At 48.3% G+C, this 26,675-nt stretch overlaps 1 protein-coding gene across 2 annotated transcripts in view; it reads left to right on the top strand.

Moving 5' to 3' along the window:
- Positions 1–23,138, top strand: part of CLIC5 (chloride intracellular channel 5) — a gene marked incomplete at both ends in the record, with an annotated part of 127,377 nt that extends 104,239 nt beyond the window's left edge. For both annotated transcript variants that reach the window (XM_080700267.1, XM_080700266.1), the window contains 2 exons: positions 15,809–15,993; positions 22,971–23,138. In XM_080700267.1, the coding sequence (XP_080556393.1) occupies positions 15,809–15,993; positions 22,971–23,138 (353 nt within the window). The remainder of the gene's footprint in view (positions 1–15,808; positions 15,994–22,970) is intronic.
- Between the last annotated feature and the right edge of the window lie 3,537 nt (positions 23,139–26,675).

The following is a 26,675-nucleotide window of genomic DNA, read 5'->3' as shown; positions in this document are numbered from 1 at the left end:
TAATCCCAGCATTCAGGAGGCTGAGACAGGAGGATCGTAGCCCGAGGACAGCCTCAACTACTTAGTGAGGCCCTTGGCAACTCAGTGAGACCTTGTTTCAAAATAAAGAATAAAAAATAGGGCTGGGGGTATAGCTCGGAGGTAGAATGCCCTTGGGTTCCATCCCTAGTACTGAAGAAAGAAAGAAAGAAAGAAAGAAAGAAAGAAAGAAAGAAAGAAAGAAAGAAAGGGAAAGGAAGAAAGAAAGAAAGCTGCCCCCCCATTCTGCCAGAGGGCATCTGATTTGGTTCATTATTGAGTTGAACAAAGTTTGCTGGGAATCCTTGGTCCGTCTGGAGGAGGCGCTGGTGGCAGCTGGTGTGTTGAGCAGGCAGTGGAGTGGGCGGGCGAGGGCCTGGTCCTGTGTGGGTGGCGCATTTATTATCGGAATTCTTCCGTGTGGGCTCCCGACTGCAGCAGAGGAGACCACCAACACCATTCCTTGCGCTGGAATTTCCCACCGTCTGACCAGAACGAGCTCTCCTGGCCTGGCCTGGGGAATAAGGGAACACGAAATGAGACATTTGCCAGCAAGTTAAATGCTCTTTCACCTCTGGGCTGCTACTGTTCCACGCGATCGACGCCTCCCGTCTTTGAGCAGCCTGTATGGGGAGCCAGATATATTTCCCAACCCTTCCCCCCTCTACACACACGTATGCACCCACGCACACGCACACACTCACGCACACAGTTTGGGAATGTTCTGATGTTTCTGTGTGCTACCGAAGACCATCACATACCTCCTTAAACAAACAGTCTCAGCTGGGCGTGGCTCATGCTTGTCATCCCAGTTCTTGGAGGGTGAGACAGGAGGATCACAGGTTCGTGGCTAGCCTCAGCTCCGTAGTGAGACTCTGTTTCCAAATAAAAAAGTTAAACTAGGTCTGGTGGTATAGCCCAAAAAGTGGAAGGCCCCTGGGTTCCAACCCTAGTTACACACACAAAAAGGAAGGAAGGAAGGAAGAGGCTCAGATATTAATTAATCAAAAAGGCACTTCATGAATTTATAATAGTTTGAGGACCAACGCAGGTCTCACATCTTTACTGCCAAGCACATTGGTGTTTTGACCTAGAAGCACTGTGTGTGTGTGTGTGTGTGTGTGTGTGTGTGTGTGTGTGTGTGTACAGCAGGAATATCATTGTCATGAAGGGTTCGCACAGTAACTGTGCTCATGAGCCCGTGCGTGTGGTGGGGACGCAGCTTTCAGGGAAGAGTGTTCTATGTTTCTATTGGCTTTTGGTGGAGAATGGTTCTGGGCAAATGATCATTGAGAATTAATTCCTCCAATGATTGGTTGAGCTGGGGCTGAAACTGACAAGGTGTGAAACCAGCCCAAAAAGTCTGTGGAGCCTTCAAGCCCAAACGTCAAACATCCCGATTCGTAAACTGTCCCTGGCAAATGTGTCGCTAGGGTGTCCCGCCTGGGTGGGCGGTATTCTCTCCATTTACCGCAAAGGGAACTCAGAGGCCGGGACACTGATCAGCCGATGCCACAGAGCCAGGCATTCCGCTGCTTCACACTCTTTGCTACAAACAATATTACTAAAGCATCAGGGTTGAAGTTGGGGGGAGGCCCTACTCTGATATTCTGAACTTGGCGATATATAGCTTCCTTGAAGGTCCTTTTCCAAGCTGGGCATAGTGGCGCATGCCTGTTATCCTGGTACTTGGGAGGCTGAGACAGGAGGATTGTAGGTTCAAAGACAGCCTCAGCAAATAGGAGACTCTCATCTATCTAGCAAGAACTGGTTTCAAAATAAAAATAAGCCAGGCATGATGGTGCACGCTTGTAATCCCAGCATTTAGGAGGCTAAGACAAGAGGATCGCGGTTCGCAGACAGCCTCAGCTACTCGGTGAGTCTCTTTGCAACTCAGTGAGACCCTGTTTCAAAATAAAGAATAAAAAATTGGGCTGGGGTGTCGTTAGAAGGTAGAAGGCACGTGGGTTCCATCCTCAGTATGAAAAAAAAATTGTTTAAATAAAGAATAAAAAAAATAGGGCTGGGGTGTCACTTGGAGGTAAAATGCCCCTGGGTTCTATCACTAGTATAAACATAATAAGGAAGTAAATAAACAAATAATAAAAATATAAGGTTGGGCGTGTAGCTTGGAGGTAGAATGCCCCTGGGTTCCAACCCCAACACAACAACAACAACAACAACAACAACAACAAAATAAATAAATAAATAAATAAATAAATAAATAAAAATAAAAACTAAGTCCTCATCTAAGGCTGACTTCTGGGAGGCAGGCAGTGCCCCCCTGGCTCATACTGAGTGTGGACCAGCCCATAGCATCACAAGTACAAGACTTGAACATGTTGTCGACTCGGGCTTGAAGCAGCGCTTTGTCTTGTTATCAGACCGTTTTCTACCTTGAATGCACAGTTGAACCCCCTGGGAGCTATAGAAAAGAATAAAGCCCATAGCTGCTTAGTTTGAATGATCCCTTATTACAAACGACAGATTAAGAAGAGAAAAATAACCCAAGTCTCATTAACGTGTCTGTTTCCTGCAGGAGACCCTTGGCCGTGCGTAGCTCTCTAGAAGTGTCTGTGAAGTCTGCCTTCAGTGTCCCCTCTAGCAACGAGCCATGCATCTTTAGAGAGGTGGCAAGGGAGAAGGGCAGTGGGGCTCTAGGGGCAGTTCATGGGAAGGCGAATTAGGTGGCAGATAAGGCTGCAGGTTAGTAAAGCTTGTTCTGGTGGCTTCTCACCATGCAAGTTGTCCTCAACTTGCTAAGTGGCTCTCTCTAAGTGGCTAAGTTTGTTCTCCACCTTCAGCATCTGTGAGCCTACGTCTGGCTTTCAGGCACAATTGAATGGTAGGGGCCTTCCTTGCATCTGCCTCTTCTAGTCTTCAACAACAGTCCTTCATGTTTCAGGTAGACATTCTGATTTCCTCCAGGATGTAGTTTAAAAGCAGATATTGAGCTGGGCGTAGTAGCACACACCTATAATCCCAGTACATGAGAGGAGGGAGGATCGCAAGGTCAAGACCATCTGGGGTAACCTAGTGAGATCTTGTCTCAAGATAAAAAATTACTTGTAATCCCAGTACTTGGGAGGCTGAGGCAGGAAGATTGCAGGTTCGCAGGAGGCTGAGACAGGAGAATTGCAGGTTCGCGGCCAGCCTCAGCTACTTGGTGAGGCCTTCCACAACTTAGTGAGATCCTGTTTCAAAGTATGGAATATAAATAAAAAAATAGGGCTGGGTGTGTAGCTTGAAAGTACAATGTCCCTGAGATCAATCCAAGCAAAAAAGTAAAAATAAAAAAATGCAGCTCATGCAATCTCCGGATTGTTCTTTGCTGAAACATTTTTATAGCGAATTCAAGAAAAATTGTATTTGGTGCTAAAGGCGAAACGTCACCAAGATTCAAAAGAGAGAGCTTAGAAAGTTAAAAGCTGGTGTTCCTGCAGCTAGAAGCCAGAGGGTAAATTATTTTCCTAGGGACTCTGGAGAAAGAAACATTTAATGATTCAGATCTCAGTGAACACAGCTCTCTGTGCCCATGTCAAGAACCTCTTCCATCCCTGGCTACTCCTGGGAAGAAAAGAATGACGCACGGTGACTTCAGGCCTGCAGCATCCCCGCTCTCTGAGGGTCACGTGCCCGGTTAGGATTGCACTAGCAGTTACACACATTTTGTTTCCCCTGGGGGCACTGCAAAGATAAGTCTTACTTAATACCTTCTCCAGGGCAGGCTCAGCCTCGGTGGCGTTTGACAGGTACGCGTTGGTGGCAACCTATGCTCCTGTTTGAGCTCTTATAACAGAGGCTGAGGCCTTGCGGGAGGGTATCCCAAATCACACCAATAGAATGCCTTTATCCTTTCCCATGAGATCAAGCGCCATCCTTAGACAAAGACGGGGAACCACGGTGGGCTTTCTAAAGGATAAGAGTCAGTTACATAAGCACGTAATCACACGATTTGGGGGTCCTTTGTCTTCCCTCAAACCCCACTGAACAGTTTATTCTTTCAACAGATAAGTAGCCTTTATGGGGTAATGTGCAAGTTGTTAGAAGAAAAATGGAAATAAATATTGGCAATACCTAGGCGAACTGGCAAAGGTTGTGTTTAGCTATACATAATAGAAACCTGGTTACAGTGGCTAAAGAAAATATTTATTTTATGTTCCTTAGCAAAACCTCTGAAGCATTTTACTACCTGCCATGCGCTGTTCTGAGCACCCTTGAGAAGTGTTTGCTTCTTGGTAGGAGTTTGCTTTTCTCACATAACAAGATGTCCAGAAAGTAGCGTGTTTCAGGCAAGTGGGGTTGTTAAAGAAGTCATGGATTTCGGTCCTGGATGCTCCTTGTTCTCCATCATCCGTGTGCATCTTTTATTCTCCTGGTACAAGATGGGTGCTTCACTTTTAAACATTGCACCTGAGTTCCGGGAAGGGCCAGCTATCTTGTCTTTCAGAGAAGCCCGTTGATACGTTTCTATGTGTCTCTCATTAGCCAGGACTTGTTCATCTGGCCTCCTCTACCTGGAAGTCAAGGAAGATGGATATTTTGGACCGGGCACATTGCTACCCTAGCAAAAATCAAATCTGGGGTTCTGTTTTCTATTAGTAACAAAGAATGGGAGAGTGGATTCTTGAATATAATTCACTTTCAAGTTAAGGTATTTCTTCCCTTTTCTGGTGAAAGTATCTGATCTAGCCATGCAAAAACAAAACAAAACAAAAAAAGACACTATTTCAAATTCTCCTTTAGGGTTGACATAATCAGAGTCATCGTCCCTTCTAGATTTTAGGGAATAGAAGTATAAAATTGCACTTAATTTGCTACGCTCTTACTTCAAACTTTAGAAGACACAAGACTCAAGTAGTTAAAACTGTGTAACTAAAACACCCACCAGATGACTTCTGTTCTCAGTGTAGTCCATGCGGGGGGCAGGTGAGGCTACTCAGAGAATTGCTCTGGGCAGGGTGTAATCCTGGTATAACTAGGAATATGTCTGGGGAATTCTGTGGACATATCTATCACCTGCAGCCCCTAAGGTTACCCCATTTTATGACTGTTAAGTGAGACCGCAGTTACGGCCGCAGAGTCAAAAAGAAAGGACCAGCTAACTATCCCTGTTCATGTCAGCATTCGTGAAATGCAAGGAAAGACTCTGTGATCGCCCTGGGCTGGCTTCCTGGGGGCAGAGGATGAATCACGGGCCAGGTTCCTTGAGCAGGACCAAAGGAAGATGCTCTTTTTTACTTGCAGCCCTTGATTGCTTTTTTGCATGCATTAATTCTCATACCTCAGCACCCTCACACACTGCACTCACTGCTTACTGTGCCATCTGCAAGCAAAGACCCAATTATCGCTCCCAGCAACCCAATCAGGTACCCCGTGTGGTTGATCTCTGCAGACAGGGAAACTGAGGCAGCCCACCCAAACTAGTATGTGGCAGAGCCAGGATAACAAGCCACGCCCCTGGCCCCCCCCCGGTCTATGCTCTTGACTTGCAAGAGGCACGTGATGCTGAGATTCTAAACAAGGGTAGTTTGCTGGGCGCGGTGGCACGCGCTTGTAATCCCAGTGCTTGGGAGGCGGAGACAGGAGGATCACGCTGGTTCGGAGCCAGTCTCTCTGGCTTAAGAGACCCTGTTTCCAAATTAAAAAAATATAAAATAGGTCTGGGAGGGTAGCCTGGAGGTAGAAGGGCTTCCAGGAACCCCAGTACCACAAAAAAATGAATAAAAATAAAAAAATAAACAAAGGTAATTCAACTGCAACTGTGATCAAATCAGTTCATAAACCAAGAAGAAATGCTCCTCGATGACGGCCATGTGTGTTTCCCTAAGGACCTCAGCAAGGCCTGGCTTCGCCATTAAATTCTGACCTCACTCCCCGGAGGGACAAGGGGCACAGAACCTGAGCTGCAGCCGATGCTCAAGAGAGGCCTGTTTAGCAAATGAAAATAAAAGCAAAGTCAGGGCACACCCAGGAGAGTCACAGAAATTCCCAAAGTCACTGACCACTCAGGGTCACGGTGGCCAGAGTTTACGGCGTCCCCATTTGTCCTGTACACTCTTCTCAGTTGAGTAAAACAAAACTGCGTCTGAAAAAAAAAAAAAAAAATTGGCCGTTTGAGGATGATCGCTTCAGCCTACGTGTCCCAAGGAAGGGAGAATTCCCAAAACGCCAGGTCTCTACGCGAGGGCCGATGAGCGATGAGGTTAGAGCATCCACGTTAAACCTAATCTGCCAACTGATACTTAAAAAGAAACCTGTTATAAAGGAGCCATTAAAAAGCTCACAGGTATCAGCCTGATTCAGTCAGCTGTATAAACTACAACCAACATTAATAGCTCCGGTCAGCGTGTATGTTGAGCGTTCTATTAGCACAATGGGTTTTACAACCATTTATGAGTTTCTGGAAAGCATAATTGAAAACACACATCCATCCGCGCTCCTGTGGAAGATGTGGGGGGTTTTCTTTGCTCAAGGAGAAGCCAGAAGGGGTCGCCACCGCCCCACGGCTGAAGTCCTGGCCAGCCTCCTAATCAGGAACACATTGCCACTAGCTGCTCACTCTCCCTCCCTCCATTGGCTCCAGTCCTCCGCCTCTGAATCTATGTCGCTTCTTCCTTTCAGAAGCACTCCTCTCTCTCTCTCTCTCTCTCTCTCTCTCTCTCTCTCTCTCTCTCTCTCTCTCTCTTCTCTCCTCTTGCTAAATAAACATATGATATAGATTGTATACACAAAAATAAGCCTAAATTTGAAGACCCAACTGATAATCTTTCTCTTCCAATTTACTGTGGCTTTGGGGAGATTTAGAAGTGTCTGGACCTGGAACTTGTCTATGTCACCCGTACCTCCCTTCATGTTTTAAAATATATATCGTATAAAAGGCATGCTAAAGTTGCCCCCAATTCCTTACCATGCTGGCGTTTTAAATGCAGCCAGGTAATTGCCGAAGTCTCTTGCCTCTTAAATAAAATAAACAGGTAAAATGATCAAGTGCGCACGCGTGGGTGGTTGTTGTTGTTGTCGTTGGGCATAATACTGCAGAAGCTAGGTCAGAATCAAATGGATTTGAGGAGCTAAATCACCTAAATCAAAGAGATCATTCTCCGCAAGGATCCTCTCTAGAGCTGGGAAGAAGCGGCCTGAAGATTGTGTCTCTTCCTTAAGGAAGAGTCTCTGAATTTCCTGGAAATATATCAGAAAGCGTCTCACTTGTGCAGCGATCCTTTTCACCATAAAGGGGCTAGAAGACATCTGTCAGTGTGCTGTCTCGATCTGCCCTCCGTGTGAGATTCGGATCCTGTCTTTGGAGTGAAGAATCATTTACTGGCCTCCTACTGGAAAAAGCGGCGGGAACTTAATCATTAATTCATCCTCTCTCCAAGGCCAAAATACGTCCTAGAACAAGCTATGGCGGCATGGCTCTTTCCCTTCTCACAGCTGCTGTTTCTTTCCTGTTTCCACCTGTTTCTGGGAACAGAGGCCTGGGGGTTGCTTTCTACACTCGAGCCCCTGGGTCCTCACAGCCAGGACACATTGGACGGCATCTCCTTGTTCCGGCTGGCAGGCCGCATCCAATGTCCTTGGCTTGATGCCAGAGGTGGACATGGATTCTCCAGATGACCAGACCAGGGAAAAGTGGACGCACAACATCATAGCCTGGAGAGAACAAGGCCAAACCCACGGAGGCGATTCTGTGCAACCGTAGACCCCAACGTATTGGCACCCCAGGGGCAGCATCAGTCTCTGAGCTGCACATGGTCTTCCTCCGGCCCAAAGAGTTCTAGAGTGTCAACTTCACTTCCAGCACAGAACCTCTGCCGTGAGCTGATCTCTAGCTCTCTCCTCTCCTCCTTCACTCATCTCTTCCTCTCCCCCATCCTCCCCTAAAAGGTCCTACAGCAATAGTGATGATAATAATAGCTATATTTTTGCTGCTCTTGTTGCGACCCACCCTGCACTGTAGACGCTGGTTTAACCCTCACCTGTGGACAGACATAAGCCATGGCAGGACTCAAGCCCAAGGCTCTGGATGGCAGAGGGGATAGGTCACTCTGTGGTCATGCCTGTCCTCCCGTCATTACAGGGGGAGCCTGGTGCACACGGCTCTGGACACCAGTCCTAGGTTCTCTGTTCCTCCTTCAATGCCACCAGTGCCATGTGGACATGGCCAGAGGGTCCGGGCACAGCAAAGGGGGCCGGCCAGCCTGAAAGAAAACCCCCTTCCCATGCTCTTGAATCCTGTGCTGGTCCTGACCCAGTGCGCTCTACGGATTCGGTGCAGACTGCCTTAAGAGACAGAAGGGCGCGAGGATGTGAGGATCAGCCCCTCCCTTGCTGGTGGAGCCTTCTAGAAGGCCTCTGTGATGAGGACCCCAGTTCTTGCCTCTTTTATCACCTGCCCTTGTGTGGTCATTCACACTCAACGCGGCTTGGTGATGAGTAGTTTCCCAACCCTAAAACAGAAGTGGACATCTTTATGTTTTGTTTCTTGTGCTAGGGGCTGGGGTTATACTGCCCATCACAAAAATCCTAAAAATTCCCTCTGAACATCCTTGTCAACATTTCAATAGAGACACTTCTGCACCCTTGGCATCTACCTGTCTCTGCTTCACCCTCCTAACTCTCCGGGCCCAGCGCTGCCCCCTGCCTCTCCCCTGGATTCCTCCACTCCTGGATCTTTGCCCCAGGGCAGTCTAGCCTCTGAATCTCTCCACACTCATAGCTGGATCTGGGGAAAAAAAGGATTCTTTCTCCAAAATGGTGAGGGAGAACTAATATTAAAAACCTTTTGGAATGTTTTTTATTCTCTTTACATCACCATTGTGTTCATCAGCGTTGCTTCTCTGTGATAAACATACCTGACAAGACCAGCTTAGAGAAGGAAAAGTTTATATAGGGTCATGGTTACAGAGGCTCAGTCTATGGTCGGCTGGCTCCACTGCTCTGTGCCTGAGGTGAGGCCGGGCGTCATGGCGGAAGAGTGTGGCAGAGGAGAGCTGGAGAGTTGCTCAGCTCCTGGCAGCAAGAAAGTAGAGGGAGGGAGGGAAGGAAAGAGAGGCGAGAGAGAGAGAGAGAGAGAGAGAGAGAGAGAGAGAGAGAGAGAGAGAGAGGAAGAAGAAGAAGAAGGAAGAAGAAGGAAGAAGAAGGAGGAGGAGGAGGAGGAGGAGGAGGAGGAGGAGGAGGAGGAGGAGGAGGAGGAGGAGGAGATAGATCCTTCCAGGTCATGCCCCGAGTGATCTACTTCCTCCAGCTAGGCCCCACCTCTCAGCACTTCATTAACCTATCAATGCCTTAATCCACTGATGACATCAGAGCTCTCAGGATCCAGTCATTTCCTAAAAGCGCTACCTCTGAGTCTTACTGCATCAGGACCATGCTTCCTACATGTGAGTCGTTGGGGGCATGCCGGATCCAAACCATAATAATTATTCCGTTTTCAACTTGTGAGTGACAAGGTGTGGCCATCTTTCTAGTTTCTCTCCAAGAGCATGTGACAGCCAGAGAAATCCCTGCTCTGGTCACCCTCGATCTGCAGCTGCCCTTTGTTTTAAACCTTTTTTTAATATCTATATAAGCTCAAATGAGAAGCCAGAAAGTAAAAGTGTCATTCAGTTTTTCAGGTATTTCTCAGTAACTAGGTGTCTCTTTCTTCATAGCAAAATCCAAGTGGATTTCTCACTGTTCCCAGATCATCTGTCAGCACTGGCCCCAAGCACAGGCAGAGTTCGTATATGTTGCTGAGAACTGAGAGTCACTCTGGTCAAAGATAACTTCAGAGTCACCAAGGTGCCAAGAATTCCACTAAACTAAATTCCACTAAACTCTAGAAGAATGTAAATATGTTATCACATTGGCTGGAAGATGGGCACCAGGGAGTGATCCCTCTCTTGCCAGAGAAATAAGGGTGGCTGAATAAAGACTTCCGCACGTGCCAGGTTATGTGGGTACCAGGGAGCACCCAGGAGTCAGCCCGGCACCCAGAGTGGCTTTGTGGAGTGGACAGAGCTTAAGCTTTGGAATCCAACAGCCTGTTGTTAAATCCTGGTTTTGCTCCTAACTTAAATAATAGGGTTCATATTTTGACAATATGTTTCTCTTTACTTTTCTAAGTACATGATTCTAAACCATCCAGGGCATCTATTAGCTCCAGATACATCAGGATTCCTTCCTTCCTTCCTTCCTTCCTTCCTTCCTTCCTTCCTTCCTTCTCTCTCTCTCTCTCTCTCTCTCTCTCTCTCTCTCTCTCTCTGTCTCTCTGTCTGTCTATCTGTCTCTCTCTCTCGATTTAACCCAGGAGCATTCTACTTCCAAGCTGTACTCTCAGCCTGCCCTCTTTATTTTGAAACAAGGTCTTGCTAATTTGCCAAGGGCCTTCCTAAGTAGTTGGGGCTGGCCTCGAACGTGTGATTCTCCTATTTCAGCATCCCACGTGCTAGGATTACAGGCATGTGCCATCATGCTCAACCTGTAATAGGAATTCCAAGAAATATTAAAATCATTCAATATTTAGTTTCTAATACTCAAAATAGCATTTCCAACAGGACAGTAGCTTTACAACTAGAGCTATGTCTTAAGATTGGCTAAATTTATTTATTTTCAGCCATCAAGAACTCAGCCTGGAGGACTCAGCATACATTGTACAGACAGTCCTCTACCTGTGTACCTAGGCCAAGAGCTTGCTGCTGTGGTCCATGGACTGTTTGACATGAGAAAGCCCATCCCTCCTGGCTTGAGGACTTAGGGATAGAGAAAAGAGAAGCAGAGATGAAAAAACTAGAGCTGAGATTAGGAGCAAATGCAGAGCTGAGCCTGGGTATCTTCCCAGCATTTGGAGGGAGGTGAGCAGCCCATCTGCAACCCAGCCCTAGGGCCAACGTCCCCACCATTACCCTGAAAGGGAGCCCACCTGCAAAGAGGGGCAGGACCTCTACTAGCTTCCCAAAGCCTTCTGCCCCATAGAGTCCAGAATCCCATCCCCCAGTGGCATGAGGTCACAGGAGCCTCATCCCCCACCCAGCCCTCTTGACCCAAGGACAAGAGCAGGAGGGAGGCAGCTCTCTGAGAAACTGAACAGTTTTATGCAAAAGAGATAGAGCCTTCTCTAGCGGGACTATCTGGATTATGACATCAGACTAGGTTATAACTCAGAACAGACCAGAATTCAAGTTGCTGTTTTCCCACTACCCAGAGAATAGGCGCTTGTTAGGAAGGCCACAGCAGTTAAGAACTACACAAAGTTCATTGTGCAGCCCAGGGATAGTTCGGACAGTGCAAGGGTTCTGCAGTGTATGTGTGTGCTTGCACAAGCGGGTGTGCCTTGCTAGGTCCGAGACTCGATTTCTTTATCCATTAAATGAGGATAAATAGCTGTGTGTGGTGGCGCACCCTTGTAATCCCAGAATTGGGGAGGCTGAGACAGGAGGATCACAGGTTCATGGGCAGTCTCAGCTACTCAGTGAGGCCCTTTGCAACCCAGTGAGACCCTGTTTCAAAATAAAGAATAAAAAATAAGACCGGAGGTGTAGCTCAGAGGTAGAAGGTCCCTGGGTTCCATCCCTAGTACTGCAAAAAAAAAAAGGAGGATAAATAATAATTCCCATCTCAGTGACCTTGCTGTGTACTTATATGCTAGGTGATGTGTGCACCCCTGGGTAACTTCAGAAATTCCAGACTCTATTTCCTTGTTGGAGCTGGGGAATGAAACTCTTGATAGAGAGGAAAGAAAAGGCTCAGGGAAATACGCTCAGCCTGGGGCCAGTGCCCAGTAGCCACCAGCAACTTTTCCATTGAAGAGTTGAACAGATGCCCATGCGGGCTGCAGACCATGGCTGGAAGTGTGCCCTGTTTTATATATCTCTGCAAGCACACACACAGGAGAAAACCCAGGCACGAGAAACCACGCAGCTACCTGGGCCCACGCACACCTACTCCTGTCTTCTCAAAGACTACCTTAGACATCGGCCCCTCCCTGCATGAATTTTGACACTCAGGGCTTCTGCCAGCCTGGGGCTCAACCCGGTGCAATCTAGGGCCAGCCATGCTTGCAAGGACTTGATGGAGGTTGGGTTAGAGTGCTGGCTCCCCAGGCCCTAGTCCGCCCCGTGCCCTGGTAAGACTATATTATTTTCTTAGCTCGAATTGCTGTTTCCAAGTCATTATTTCTCTACGACGAGAAAACAATATGAGGTCTTATGTAATATCAACCTCAGTGAATCTGGAAGTGATCATGGAATGGGTGGATTTTTTTTCCTCCTTAAAAAAATAAGAGAAAAATAAATTTGAGATTGTTTGCATATGGCTGAGAATATTTATGAACTATTCCCTCTTGTTTCCCTATCACATATTTTACCCAGTGCATTTGTGTGTGGTACAGAATAAATCTTTACGGGGAGCAGAGGGGAAGAAAGCCATTAAAGGACCGGGGATCCATCAAGTTTGCGGGACATTAGTGATCCTGGGTCTCTGGTCCCCCAGCCCCACACCCACTTGTTGTAGTCTGGGTCCACCCTGTCCAACTACTCTGAGAAAATCTTTTTGGAGAAAGGGTTTCAAATACAACCACTGAAGGAATTAACATCTCCTCATCACTCTGAATTCTTTCATACCCCCTTTCTCTCCTTCTCACCAGAGCAGAATGTTCAGTATAAATAGTTCCCTGACCTGGTTACCATCTGCCAAAGGAGCATCAGGCTCTGTGACCCCTGCGCTGGGGTCCAGTGAGGAGCTGGCAGGTAGGAGAGGAAAGACGAGGCAGGGAATGCACAGGGCTGCCATGTGTGCTTGCCACCATGACCGTTTTTAGCACACAGTCCTGTTTCAGCTGTGTCCTTCTGACTGTGGCTGTCGACACAGCTCGTTGCTAATGGTATCCCCAGGAAGCACAAGGGACAGGGCTATGAATTCTACATAAGTGAGCCAGGGAACCAAAGCTCCAGGCTGCTGACCTTCCCGTAGAGGGACCTTGCCCAAGACTCGGGGCGACTTAGAAGCTCCCAATCTCTGTGGAACTTTGGGCTTTTGAGGACCGTGCTGACCAAGAGTATGGAGTGATTGACAGCAGGATGGACACTGCATTTGGTGATGCAAGAGCCCTAGCTGCCATTAACTGACCTCCGGGTGTGGACGGGCTCTGCCTCGGGCACTCTCCCTGCGGTATCTGAGTTAATCTTCACAGTGGCTGCACGAGGGAGGGCTTGGGATCTTTAGTTTCATGATTGAGATGAAGGTCAGCAAAGTTAAGGAACTTACCTGAGGTCACAGTTAAGTTGCAGGACCAGGAGCACAAGCAGGGGAATTAAAGCCAATACTATCCATCAAAATAGGAATTTTATAAATTGGGTCTAAGGCCTTGGAAGAGGCCCATGTAATTAAGAGACTCTGAAGCTTGATCCTCACCAGCAGCACTGAGCATCGATCATGAGCAAAGCCAAAATGGAAACACAGGTTAGCTCCCAGCCATGGGCCCCTGCCCCTGTGTTCTCTCTCCCACGATTAGCACCAGCCATCGCTCGAACATCCCAGACCATTAGACAGAATCGACATTTATACAGAACCAGCCTTCTGAGGAGTTTCAATCGGTTCTAGGCCCCTTCACCAGATTTCACGATCCTTCCCAGCCCCGTGGCTTGGGTATGGACCCATGCCGTGGCCTGCTCCGGTCTCCAACGGGCATTTGGAATTAATGCAATGAATCATTTTCCTTTCTATATTTTACAGCCCTGGGATGATGTCAGTTGGTCAAATTTTATCAGGCATCCGTTTAGTTTCCCTTTTTCCATTTTAATCAATATTTCATCATAGTCTTGTTACTGCAAGGGGTAGAGTGATCTGAGTAAGGAGTCGAAATGAGTACAGATCACAAGTGCTTCATGGGAAGAGGGGAAGAGCCTAATGCGTATTGTCTAGCGCCCTCCCGCCCTCGGCGTGGCCTGTGAATAGTCTGGTAATCCCATCACAGTCTAGACAAGCACTTTTTCCCAGGCCTGCTCTCTTGATTCTCCCAAACTAGAAACAAAAAGCAGATGGTGAAGCCCAAGTTCCAATACCACGCCAGGGAGCCGTCCTGAGAAGCCACGTCCACCCTCCAGCCGCTTCTCAAACGTTCCGGGAGGCGTTCAAGTGATTTTTCTTGGGCCCCTGTCACTTCATTGTCTGAAACAAAAGGCCTTCTGTGCACAGACAAAGCAAGCCATGCAAGGCGTGGCCACAGAAGGCAAGAGGACTGTCCCTACTCTCCTCTCCGTTCTCCTCCCCAGTCGACAGCATCTTCCTGCATCCCCTGGGATGAGCATCGGAACCAGAACCGGCTTCCATCCTCTCAGTGAGGTGCCTAGACCCCAGGCAGGCCCAGGGGCTAAGCACCTGGCGAGCCATCTCCTGCGCAGCCGACCTCTGTGCTCAGGTGGAGAGGTCTTATGTCAGTGCTCAAGGATGGGAGAGGGCCGCGAGATTCTCATGGAGTAACCTTGAGTGACCTTGACTTCCCACAGCTGTACTGTGTTCTGCTGCCGTGTCTCAATGGACCGTCTGATCGCTAGTCTTTGGAGAAAGACTACGGAAGTCTTCCGCCGCTGGTGTCTTCCTTTGGTGTGGATTCTTTGAGCTCCACCTGTGATGGTTTCCATAGACCTAGGAGTGCACGTTACTGGTGGTCCCTGCTGCCTGCTACCCTGGCCCTGCCGTTTAGAACATCTCTGGATTGTAGACAACTTGCCCTACATAAACTTCAATGTACCTCCTGGCGCTCACTGCCTCTTTGAAGACAAAACTAAGTAGGGATGTTCTCATTCCTACGTAGCCATGGCTCCTGGAAGTCAGGTCCCCTCTGCTTCGCAGGTTGGATTATTCATAGTTAATACTTCCACAAAATCTGGGTTTATTGCTATCCCAGGACTTCTATGCAGTATTTTACTTGTTTACTTAATATTCCTTTATGGCATGATGGTACACTCCTGTAGTCCCAGTACTCAGGAGGGTGAGACAAGAGGATCGTAGGTTCGAGGAGAGCCTCGGAGACTTAGCAAGGCCCTCAGTAACTTAGTGAGACCCTGTTTCATAATAAAAAGTGAACAGGGATGGGGGTATAGCTTAGAGGAAGAATGCCCCTGGGTTCAATCCCCAGTGCCAACAAACAAACAAACAAAACAAAAAACAACACTTTTCTTTCTACAAAATATGTGGGTTTATTGTGGAATATTGACAAAATGGGGAGGAGAAAGCTGGCTAGTCTTATTACAGCTGCTGGAGAGACCCACTTTAAAAACTTAGGGAGCTGGATGTGGTGGCACATGCCTGTAATCCCAGGACTTTGGAACCTGAGACAGGAGGAGTGCAGATTCAAGGACAGCGAGACTCATCAACCTAGTGAGACCCTGTTTCCAAGTAAGAAACAAAATCAGGCTGGGCTGTAGCTAGAAGGTAGAAGGCCCCTGAGTTCAATCCCCAGCACCACACACACACACACACACACACACACACACACACACACACACCAAAACCAAAAAAACTGGTATGTATTGAATGTATTAGTATATTGTATCTTTATATTTATATGTGTTTTAAAAAGATGAGGTACTGTTTGGAGTTTGGTTATGGCCTGCTTCTTTGGACTGTTCAATACACTTGTAGTGCATAAGGTTAATGGTTACCAGGAATTCTGCAGTGTGTGGCAAGCCGGCAGAATAGCGAGGCGGGGACGAGCCAGGGTGAGCTACTCCTCCTGAAGCTTCTGTGGCCGCATCCGGCGACAAGCGTTGACGACGGGCTCTTCTCTCTCGCTCTTCCCCGCCAGCCCTGGAGAGAGGCCTGACCAAGGCCCTAAAGAAGCTAGATGACTACCTGAACACGCCGCTGCCGGAGGAGATCGACACCCACACTCGAGGGGACGAAGACCGGGGCTCCCAGCGCAAGTTCCTGGACGGGGACGAGCTGACCCTGGCTGACTGCAATCTGTTGCCCAAGCTGCACGTGGTTAAGGTGAGACAGCTCGCTCTGACCACCCCATCGCTGGCCTGCTCCGTGTGGTTGGGGTGGTCAGAAGCCTGGGCTCTGCAGTGAGCTGCTGGAGCCCAAGGACTTCTCAATGGTTTTTTGACTCCTTTGCTTACTAGCCCTTTCTGGCTTCGTGGTACCCTCCTATAGGCCTGGTACTTGGGAGGCGGAGACAGGAGGATTGCAGGTTCTATCTGCTTGCTGGCCAGAGAGCCTCCCTGAGCTTCAGCTTGCATTTTTAAAATGGGCATATGTTGCTAACTTAGAGACTTCTTGGAGACTAGATATGGCCTGAATGTGCACAGCATAATGTAGGGGCTTGACATGTAACAAGTATAATTGTTATGACTGTATACAGTCACATCACTCCAAACGGCTCTTCCTGGAGGTTTTGTGGACTAGGACACCTCCACAGCTTCTTAGAGGGGCCTTCCTGTGTTGTTAGACACTTTCTTTGGCAAAGGCCCTGCAGCAGCTCCCCAGGGTAGATGTGCTCATCTTCTGCATCCATCAGCCTAAGAGATGGAGGCTGCAGAGGGGATGAGGGGAGGTTTCCTACTCTCACCGTGTTAGCTGACCATTGGCAGCACGGTCTAATGCTTTCCCATACAACACTTCTTAGGATCTGAGAGTTGGAAAGGAGAAAAATTCAGAGGTTGTCTAAGTCAATCTCCAAACCCCAGCTGGTCTTCTCTCTGCCCAACTGCGGCAGGCTCCTGTGCACCCGTGCTGGCGGGATTCTGGGTGACCCGGAGCCCTCTGCCTATGGAGCCAGGCTTAGCTAGGGCAGCTCTGACTTTGACAATACCCTTGCTTCTGTGGCGTTCGGCACACTCCCCGTGACTTGTTTGTTCTCTGGAACAACCCAGCAAATTCTACTCTCCATCGCCTCATTTATTTTTTATTTTGGTGCGTTGTCAATTTTGCATCCTGTTGGGGTATAGAGCGGGAGACAGATGCATGCACACGGCTCTTGGCGCCCCCCCCACATGCCTTTGATGTTGGAACTGGTAGCCTTTTATGCATCCATAGCATTATTTCTACTATCACAGTCTTGATGACTTCGTCACCCATCCCTGCATAAAACTAGGGCATTCCATTTCTGGGATTTACTTTTCTTTCTCTTTAAACAAGAAGTGTGGATTACGTCTTTCCTCGCCCCTTTTCCCTTTCCTTTCCATCCATGGAGCATCCACTTAAGAGTCATTTGTTGAAGCCGGGGCATGATGGCGCACGCTTGTCATCCCAGAACTTGGGAGGCGGAGACAGGAGCATAACAGGTTCGCGGCCAGCCTCAGCTACTTAGTGAGGCCCTCTGCAACTTAGTGAGACCCTGCTTCAAAATAAAGAATAAAAACAAAAAAATAGGGCTAGGGTGTAGTGCCAAAACAGAATGCCCCTAGGCTCAATCTCTAGTACTGCCAAGAGAGAGAGAGAGAGAGAGAGAGAGAGAGAGAGAGAGAGAATTGCTTGTTGAATAAGGCCAATAAAGGCACCTCTCAGGCACATCCTGATCAGTCAAGCTCCTTCCAGCTCTCAGTGACTCAGCTGATGTCCTGTCCTTGGAAGAATCTCAGTGGGTTGTTCACTGGGGGAAGCCGAGGATCAGATGGAGGATGGCCCGCGGGGGAACTAAGGCTGGGCCTCGCTCCTGTCTCCTTGGCTTTCTGCTGGTCCAACTTATCAGATCCAGAGACCTGGCAAACCTCTGTGGTGCAGAAAGGAAGAGGGGGCGCCAAGCCAGGCCTCCACTTTGGCCTCCCATGCCAAGACTTAATCTGGGCTGTGGGAGCTACGTGTTTTCATATGAAGGAGCACATGTGAACTTGGACACGGAAGGTGCTTGAATATCAGAGCTGTGTGTACTCACGTGTGCAGGTCCTCGCCCATCAGCTCTCGCCTGGCTGCGATGGCCTGGCCCAGGAGTTCACAGAGAACCTCGTTTGAACTTTTATTCTCTGGCTCTCTGCTGGGGGTAGGGGTCTGTGCTGGTCTTTCTTGGCCAGCATCAAGACCTTCACCAAGACAAGCGACTCTGTTCACCCCTGAGACAAACAGGAAGAGACACAAAAATAAACACAAATATTCATTGATTGCATTGCTACTCCTTCCAAGCTAACATCGTTGAAAATCTTGGAGTGCCTGCCTAGTATGCATCAGGGAGGCCAACCCAGCAGCAAGACAAAAAATATATATATAGAAAAGAATAATAATAAAAGAAAAACAAGTGAACCTGGAAATCCAGTTCGTTCCATCAGTCAAACTATCAGTCCTGTTTGGATTTTTCCCTGAATCAAGATAGCATCTTTTCAAAGGCACTTGGGCAGCCCCCAAGGCGCTCTGGTCTTGCAGTGAGCGGAGGGAGATGCAGTGACCTGGTGGTATGTGTGTGTGTGTGTGTGTGTGGGGGTCAGTTTGCATCCCTTGTGACCAGTGCGCTGCCACGGGGCTCCCTTCCCATTGCTCCTGTCACTCGCCCAAATTGGACCCCACACTGTGACTGGCTTCTCTGGCGGCCTCTCCAAACCAGTCATTTTACCAAATGTAAAGAAGCACGATGTATGGAGGCAAAGTGTGCGGTGAGGTTTTATCTCTGGTGTGCTGGTCGGTATTGGGAAATTGCTCTGGTATTAATTTCCAAAATGTAAAAAGCAATCAGAGCCTGGGTGCTGCACGGGCACTCAGGGAGGGAGGGGCGGCAACTACTTAAATGCAGAGTTCTCTCTCTCTCTCTCTCTCTCTCTCTCTCTCTCTCTCTCTCTTTCTCTCTCTCTGCCCTTTTATCATAATGTAAAGCCTTTCGCTCTAAAAATATGTAGACACAATTAAAAACCCTAAGACCACAGTGACTCTGCCTGGGGCATTTCAGAGCCATAAAGAGAGGGCAGAAGCCAGGTAGATTCTTGACCCCTGCACTTAGTAAGTGCACTGTCCGGAGGCAGAGAGGGACCACCTGGCTAAGAAATAAGTCACTAGCTCGTTGCCTTGGCAACGCTGATAAGAACATACCAATACAAAATCTATTTTAAGGCCAGGGATGGAGAGGAGGTCAGAGTTCCATTTTCGGGCTCTTCAGCATGTGTGCCGGTACACTGCTTTTACATTCTCTTCTCTATTTCCTACTGATTTTGTAATAAAGACTTGTTAAAGCTGCACCGAGCTGCCTATTAGTTTTAATTTTCCTGTTCAACAAATTTTAGTTGAAAAGAGAAAAAGAGCCCACAGCACCGTTACAACCTTAACATCTGGGAGGCAGAGGAAACGGAGGAAAGAGGTTGAAAATGCAGGGCGCTGCAGAGCTGACCTGTGGGCCTCTGAGACGGTTGTGCAGGGCACGGGCCCAGAGGGGCCCATGGCGCTGGGGCCTCGTCTCTAGTGGTGGGGTCCCTGCCTTTGCTGGCCTCTCTGAGCAACTATGATGAAGCTGGTCCTGGTGTATTGGCCAAACAGCCGACTGGACTCAGCAGCTGTACTGAACGCTGGAGAGCTATGGGAAGGGCTTCTTCCTCCTCTCCGCTACCTCATCTTCCAGCTTCTCCGGCTGTCTCTGGAAACTTCTCTCTACTCAGCCCAGCAGGCTCTGGTGGGTCCCAGAGATGGGGCATGCAGTCCTTGCCCCGGCAGCACAAAGGAGCAAAGCCACAAGGTAGGTTTGGCGCTAAAGTGAAGGCAATGGACAGGTGAAGAAGGAGAAAGACACAGAATCATAAAAAATGCGCAGAAACATGGACGCACGTCATGCTCAGTGTAATGCTCGGAGGAGGGCGGGATCCCGGGAGCTCATGTGCCCTTTTGTATAGGGGACAGAGAGACGGATAATGTGATGTGTTAAGGAATCCTGAAAGATTGTCAGGGAAATGGATTAACCCAGCAACAGAAATTAGCTTGAAAAACAACTCCCCTTGGAATATGGAGGAGCCTGAGGAGGGAGAGACGTTACTTTGTAACAAGGCCGACCTGATTGGGTGGCTTAGAGCCCTGTCTTCTTTTCTGCCATAGAGACAGTGATTTCAGGGTGAAATGGAAGGCAGTTATTGTCCCTTCAGGTGCCCGGTCTTCAGGCAGAGGGAGGAGTGCCAGAGACAGACTCTCTGCCTGAGGACGAGAAGCAAGGCAGAGAACTCTGAACCCAAAGCAGCTCCGCAGGCTCCCAGCTCGCAGAGCCCCAGAAGGCTAGTTCTCAGAGCCCCAACAGCAGTACTAGATTAAGACTTGGCGCAAGGGGATTCCGAGCTGGCCTGTCTCTTTATCATTTACATGGGGCTGAGTGGGAAAGCGGGAAGAATTGTAGGCTGGAGAGGGGGACTGTGATAAATATTCATGATTGCTCAGCAGCTATGGGTTTAATTAGTGTCCTGGGCAACGAGGGATAAATCACTTAGTCACTCTTGGCTTCAGTTTGCTGCTTGTTAAAGAGCTTTGGTCTTTAAAATTAAGTGATCTGGGGGCTGAGCATGGGGCTCAGTGGTAGAGTTCTTGCCTAGCATGTGGGACACCCTGGGTTCAACACCCAGCACTGCAAAACAAATGGAATTAAGTGATTTTTGTTACACTAGATGTATTTGTCTGATCTTAGGATAACCGAAAATAGTAAAGATTATAAATGCAACCCGAGTGTGATGGTGCACATGGGTAATCCCAGTACTTGGGAGGCTGAGACAGGAGGCTCACATATTTGAGGCCAGTCTGAGCAAGTTAGTGAGGCCCTCAGCAACTTAGCAAGACCCTGTTTCAAAATAAAAAGGAGCTAGGTGTGGTGATGTGGGCCTGTAGTCCCAGGACTTGAGAGGCTGAAAGAGAAGGAGCATAGGTTCAAGATAAGCCTTGGCAAGTTATCAAGACAAAGGACAACCTAGGGAGACTGTGTTTTAAAATAGAGCCGGTGTGTAACTTAGAGTTTGCATGCCCCTGGGTTCAATTCCCAAGACCATAAAAAAGTAAAAAGGGCTCAGGGGTATAACTCGGAGGTAAAATGCCTCTGGGTTCAAATGTTTATTGAATCCCTATACCTTACTCTTCTATACCTTACTCTTCTCCTCTATAAAATTATATTGTAAGAGACTCTTCTTATCAGGTTCTTTAGAGAGAAATCAAGTCATAGTTTGTAAGTAAGTAGCATGTGAAGTGCTTAAAGCCGGGCTGGACACTGAGGAGACTGCGCTCCCTGTCGAATTACTCTGGTCACCGTCAATTTGGGGATCGAGGAAGGGTCCAGACAGAAAGAATTCATGGTTCCTGTGCTTATAACTCCCCATGAGCCAGGGCGGAGAAAAAGGGCTCAAGAGGAGACCTGTGATTCCAACAGAAGAGAGTTTTATGCAGTCACAGGAGTCCAAAACCAGCGTAGGAATGCAGAAGGGGCAAAGGCACCCGGGTCGGGGTGCAGGAGAGCCTGTGAAGACAGCTCAGCCTGCTGCAGCCAGTCCCTTCTCTAGAGAGCTGGGCTTTCCCAAAGGAAGACAAAAGCCCAGCACAGCTCATCTGGGGGTTCTCTGAGTGGGAAGATCCCTGGAGCCAATGGTCAGGTGACCTTTCCAGGAAAGAAAGACAGAGGGGTCTGAAGTCAGAGCCTCCAGGGAGGCCTGTGCTCTGACCCTTTCTCCCGAGGATAGAGGAGGGCCAGCTAATATGCAGAACCTGGTGCACCATGAAACAGGGCCCCTTGCTAAAAATTATTGACTCTCCAGACATGGATGGCATGGAAGGCCTTTCTGACCACTGGGCCCCATGATGCACACGGGTGACATGTCTATGGCTCCCCTGGCTAGAAAGATCTCATCCAAGAGGTCACCAAATGCCAGGAAATGTGTGCAGATGAGCAGAAGCTGGATCTCAATGAACTATATGAGAGGTGATGTTTATCGAGTACCTACTATGTGCCAAGCATGTGATGTGTCTTAACTCATTACTCTCAGGTAGATCTCATTATTACCTCTGTATTATTTTTATTATTTACTTATTTAATTGTTTGTGGCATTAGGGATGGAACACAGGAGCATTCTACCTCCAAGCTACACCCCTAGCCCTATTTTTTATTTTTTATTTTGAAACAGGGTCTCACTGGGTTGCAAAGAGCCTCACTAAGTAGCTGAGGCTGGTCTCGAACCTGTGATCCTCTTGTCTCAGCCTCCCACATACTAGGATTACAAGTGTGTGCCACCACGCCCCGGGTTTATGACCTCCATTTTGAGATCAGGAAATGGGCACTCACAGGAGTTAAGTAGTCTGTCCAAGGTCACCCAGCTGGTTCTTGGAGTCAGGATTGCTAATCTAGTCAGCTGAGAGAGAGTCTAAATCTTTGTGTGTTTGTGTGTTTTTTTGTTTGCGGAAGGTATTGGATACTGTTTAGTATCAGCACAAACACCACTCTCCCAGAATGCTCCTGGCCCACTTCTCCGAGCGTGGTAAGCCAGGGAGTGAGCCCACACTCGCAAATCAAGCATACACACACACTCCAACATCGAACTTATCTTTTATGTTTCTTTCTCTTTTATAAATAAGGATGCTTGTGTAAGACAGTGAACCAGGGAATGAAGAAATGAAAGCTTGCCTATAATCCTGTCCATCAAACATAACCACTGGAAATATGTTGCTATAGATACTTCTAGTTTTCTTATCTCTTTCTCCAAATATGTTTCTCATATCTCTTTCTCCAAAAACCTTGAAAAGTCTCCAGACTATGGGCTTTCTTCTGTTACACTGATGTAACTGTACCTGATATTTACCCATGGGTGTATAGTTGGCCGTTGGTCCTGTGCATACTTTTGCTGTTCAGAATAATCCTTTCATCATCAATATTTAGCTAAATCTTTGTGTACCTCCATGATTATTTCCTAAAAAAAAAAAAGAATCTATCACTAGGCCAAAGGGCAGATTAAACACAATTCAGAAATATAAGATACAATAAGCGGGCAGTAATGTCACCTTGCACTATTCACATTGTCTCTGTCCTCTCTCTTTAGATCGTGGCCAAGAAGTATCGCAACTACGATCTCCCGGCAGAGATGACCGGCCTGTGGCGGTACCTGAAGAACGCGTACGCCCGGGACGAGTTCACCAACACCTGCGCGGCTGACTGTGAGATCGAGCTGGCCTACGCCGACGTCGCCAAGCGCCTGAGCCGGTCCTGAGCACTGCCGTCCTGCCGGTCCTGCTGCTGCAGAACCCTGGTCCTCCCTGAGGACCCCGTCGTCACCCCCTCCTCGTCCTCATTGCCTCGGGAAAGTTTTTCCTCGTTTTTTTAATCAGGCCGCATCTTGCGGGCATTACCTGCTCTCTTTTCAGGTCAGCGCCATCTGCTGTCTAGCACGCAGGAAACTGGCAAAGCAGAAAAAGATAAAGACAGGAAGGAGACAGGCGACCTGTCCGTCTGCCATCCTGACCTGGGGCGGGCTTGCAGAGCCCACATACGGGATGGTCACTGGTTCTTTCTGCCAATATGGAAATATCTTCTCAGATGCTTCAGGGAAATGTAACATCAGCTCCCCTCCAACCCTCTTCTTGGTCAACAACTGCCAGGCCAGAAACAAATGACATTTTAGTTCATATGAGACCCACATGCCTTACTGAGGGAGGAATGGGAGAGCGAGCTTCTGTGGCTGTGGCTTTGGGCATCTGGCAAACACCTCGGGTCATTGGCTACTTCGGACACATGAGCGCTGAGGGTGGATTGCGAAATCATTCTAGACAAGTTCTTTCTCCGTGCCGCGCCCGGAATATTCCAGTTTCCTTGTGCACCTGGCTGGTGGGGCCCTGGATTGGCAGGTTCTCGAGCCTTGCCAAGAAGGAAACTGGCATGCGATTCCAAACCTTGGGGATGGGGCTGGGGGAGGGAAGGGAAGTGGTGTTGATGCCAAAAGGCCCCAGGGGTCTACCAGCCATGGGGTTTGCTAGTTTAGGAGTGGTTCCTTCACTGGCTATTAACCTGCCTGGGTTTGTGCTTATCAGGGAATGGCTTTGGGTCCGTGAGAACGCAGATGGTTGCAGGAAGGAGTGACTGGCGGGGATGGAAGAGTTCTTTAGGAGGCTTGATTTTCCCGAGCAGATTTTAGACTGGCTATTTTTCTTACGATCTAAGTTTGGGACTGATGACTACCGACCTTAGAGCATAAATCCAAGAATTGGCCAAGCATATCTTCCCAGCTGCTGCAAGCTGCTCCTGGTTGCAGGGTATTCTGCTAGCTGAACACCTCAGGCTGCTTCAGTTGCAGCCTCTGTATGGTGGGAGGGGTTTTAGGACGTGGCATGATTGTGGAACACCTTAGGAAGAAAATCGTGGCTCTTCTTGACTGGGCAACTGTGTGGTTTAAACTTGAAGACAATTCATTTTTATCTGGGTTCTCTTTCTTACTGTCAGACTCAACCGCCAGATAAACGGGCAATCATGTTTTAGCTAATATTCCCTCCTTAGTCATCCGCCTTGAGCTTCGCCTCCTTAAGAGGTTTCAAGGCCTGTGCGCCCAGAGGAAACTAAGAAAAATGAACTAATCATCAAGTGCTTGGCCCAGTGGACACCCAGGAGGAAAGCCATCAGTCACAGACCTCTCCTTCCACGATCCCTCCTTCTCTATCGCTCACTGATGGAGGGAGAGGCTCCCAAGTGCCGGAAAGCCCGTGGACTTGGCTCATTTCTCACCAAGGGCAGGACAGCACGGTCCTTTCCATAGAAACGTCAACAAAGCCCCCTCCAAGCCAGCAGTTGCGGACCCACCTGTCCCCAGGGGTCCCCCAAGGAAGAAAGTGACCCGTTGATGGAAACCAGCAGAGGAGGCAGGCAGGCGCTCTCCCTCGGTCGACTGAGGAAGGCCATGTTTCTCAGGAGGACTTTTTATAGGTCCAGGAGAACCTTGAAAAGACAGAACAAGTCAATTCATCTCCACCCTGGAGGAAGCTCTCCACAGTCTCCATGTTTAAAATGGAGAGTCGCTGAGGAAGCAGACCCTTTTCCTGTAGGGAAAAGCCCCAGAACGGCCTTCTGGGGGATGAGTGCTTGCATGATCCCAAAGGCCTTTTGTTGGGGTGAAATTGTGCTGTTCTCTGCAAGGCCCAGGTTTCCAGCACTGGCGGGAGGTTGGGACGGTCCTCTCCCTGACGCCCAGGTGGATTCTGCTTCAAACCCATCTGTGAGGCACAGGGGGATGCCCTGGGCTACCAGCTGCCTCCCACCCCGGGAGAAGCTGACGGGGTCCTAAGGACCCTGAAGTAATAGAGTCCATCAATTTGCCGGTCTTCAAAACCAACCAGCCCAAACCCAACTGATGCTATTGTTTCTAGATGCACTTCCTGGGGTTGAATTAGTTTTGCATAAGTAACAATATTTAGGCACTGGTGTGGGGGGGGAATTTTATGACCAATTATCACCATTTTTAAGAGGGCATGAGTTATAGAAGGAAGGCTATTCTGGGTACTTAATTCAAAAATATCTTTTATTTCAGCAGTAGATTATCATATAACACAACTAACTATCCTCTTAAAGTTATGATGCTTTGACCAGATTTATCACAAGATATAAAAATAACAGCAATATTACTAATGCTCTCTTCTAATTATTTTTTTCCAAAAGAATTTTTTCCTGCGGCTCCTTCAGCGCATCCCCGGGGCGCCATCTTCCCGCTGCCCCATGATGGGGTCTGTGGCGTCCCAGAACCAGCTCGAGGTGTTAGGTGCCAAGGCTTCCAAGCTTTCCCCGCACTCTGCGGACTTTGGAGAGAGGCAGTCCTGATGTTACGGGTCCTGATACGTCCCTCAGAATGCTTCCACTGGCACAGGAAGGAAACGCGCTTGCATGGCGACCCTATTGTATTTTGTAATGATTTCTTTCCCTGGACTTTCCCATCACTATTGTGTGTGTGTGTGTGTGTGTGTGTGTGTGTGTGTGTGCGCACGTGCACGCGTGCGTGTGTGATTAGTGGAAGGCCTTGGCAGAAAACTTAGTCAAACTCACAATTAACTGAGTTGCACTGATCCACATATTCAGGACTGCCTACCTCCTGGGGTCGCCCAGAGAGAAGGTATCAAATAAGATTTTAATAACTATACAAAATGAGTTGTATAAATAAAGCTCTCCTAGATCCGGAGCATAGTTCCTTCATCTCTTGACAAAGGAAGCCAAATGTCTAACAAATTTGGAATCCCAGATTTGACAGGAGTATGATGTTTTCCCCTCGAGTGCTGGGGATTAAATCCAGGGGCACGCTACCTTCAAGAGACACCCCCCTCAGCCCTATTTATTTTTTATTTTGAAACAGGGTTTATCGAGTTGCTGAGGGTGGCCTTGAACCTGTGATCCTCCTGTCTCGGCCTCTCGAATACTGGGATTCCAGGCGTGTGTCACCACACTGGGCTTTTCTTCTTTTAAGCAAGGCCTCTAAATATTCATCTCCCTGGCATCAACGAAATTATTTAGAAAATAGGAAACACAGTCAATCAGCTCATTCGACCACATGATTCCAAACTAATGCCAGCTTCCCGGGATGTGACCTTGTTCTCTGCGTTTCCTCTTCATGCTAGTGGTGCCTACGAGGATCTTGAACTTCTTATTAAAAAAAAAAAAAAGAAGAAGAAGACCTGCCAGCCGGGTGGATGGTACACATGCCTGTCATCCCGACTACCTCGGAGGCTGAGGCAGGAGAATTGCAAATTTGAGGGCAATTTAGAGAGATTCTGCC

Source organism: Muscardinus avellanarius (genome assembly GCF_963383645.1).
Source record: "Muscardinus avellanarius genome assembly, chromosome: 8".
Taxonomy (NCBI): domain Eukaryota; kingdom Metazoa; phylum Chordata; class Mammalia; order Rodentia; family Gliridae; genus Muscardinus; species Muscardinus avellanarius.
Note: the sequence above shows the minus strand (reverse complement) of the source record. Positions and strands in the feature narration are given on the sequence as shown.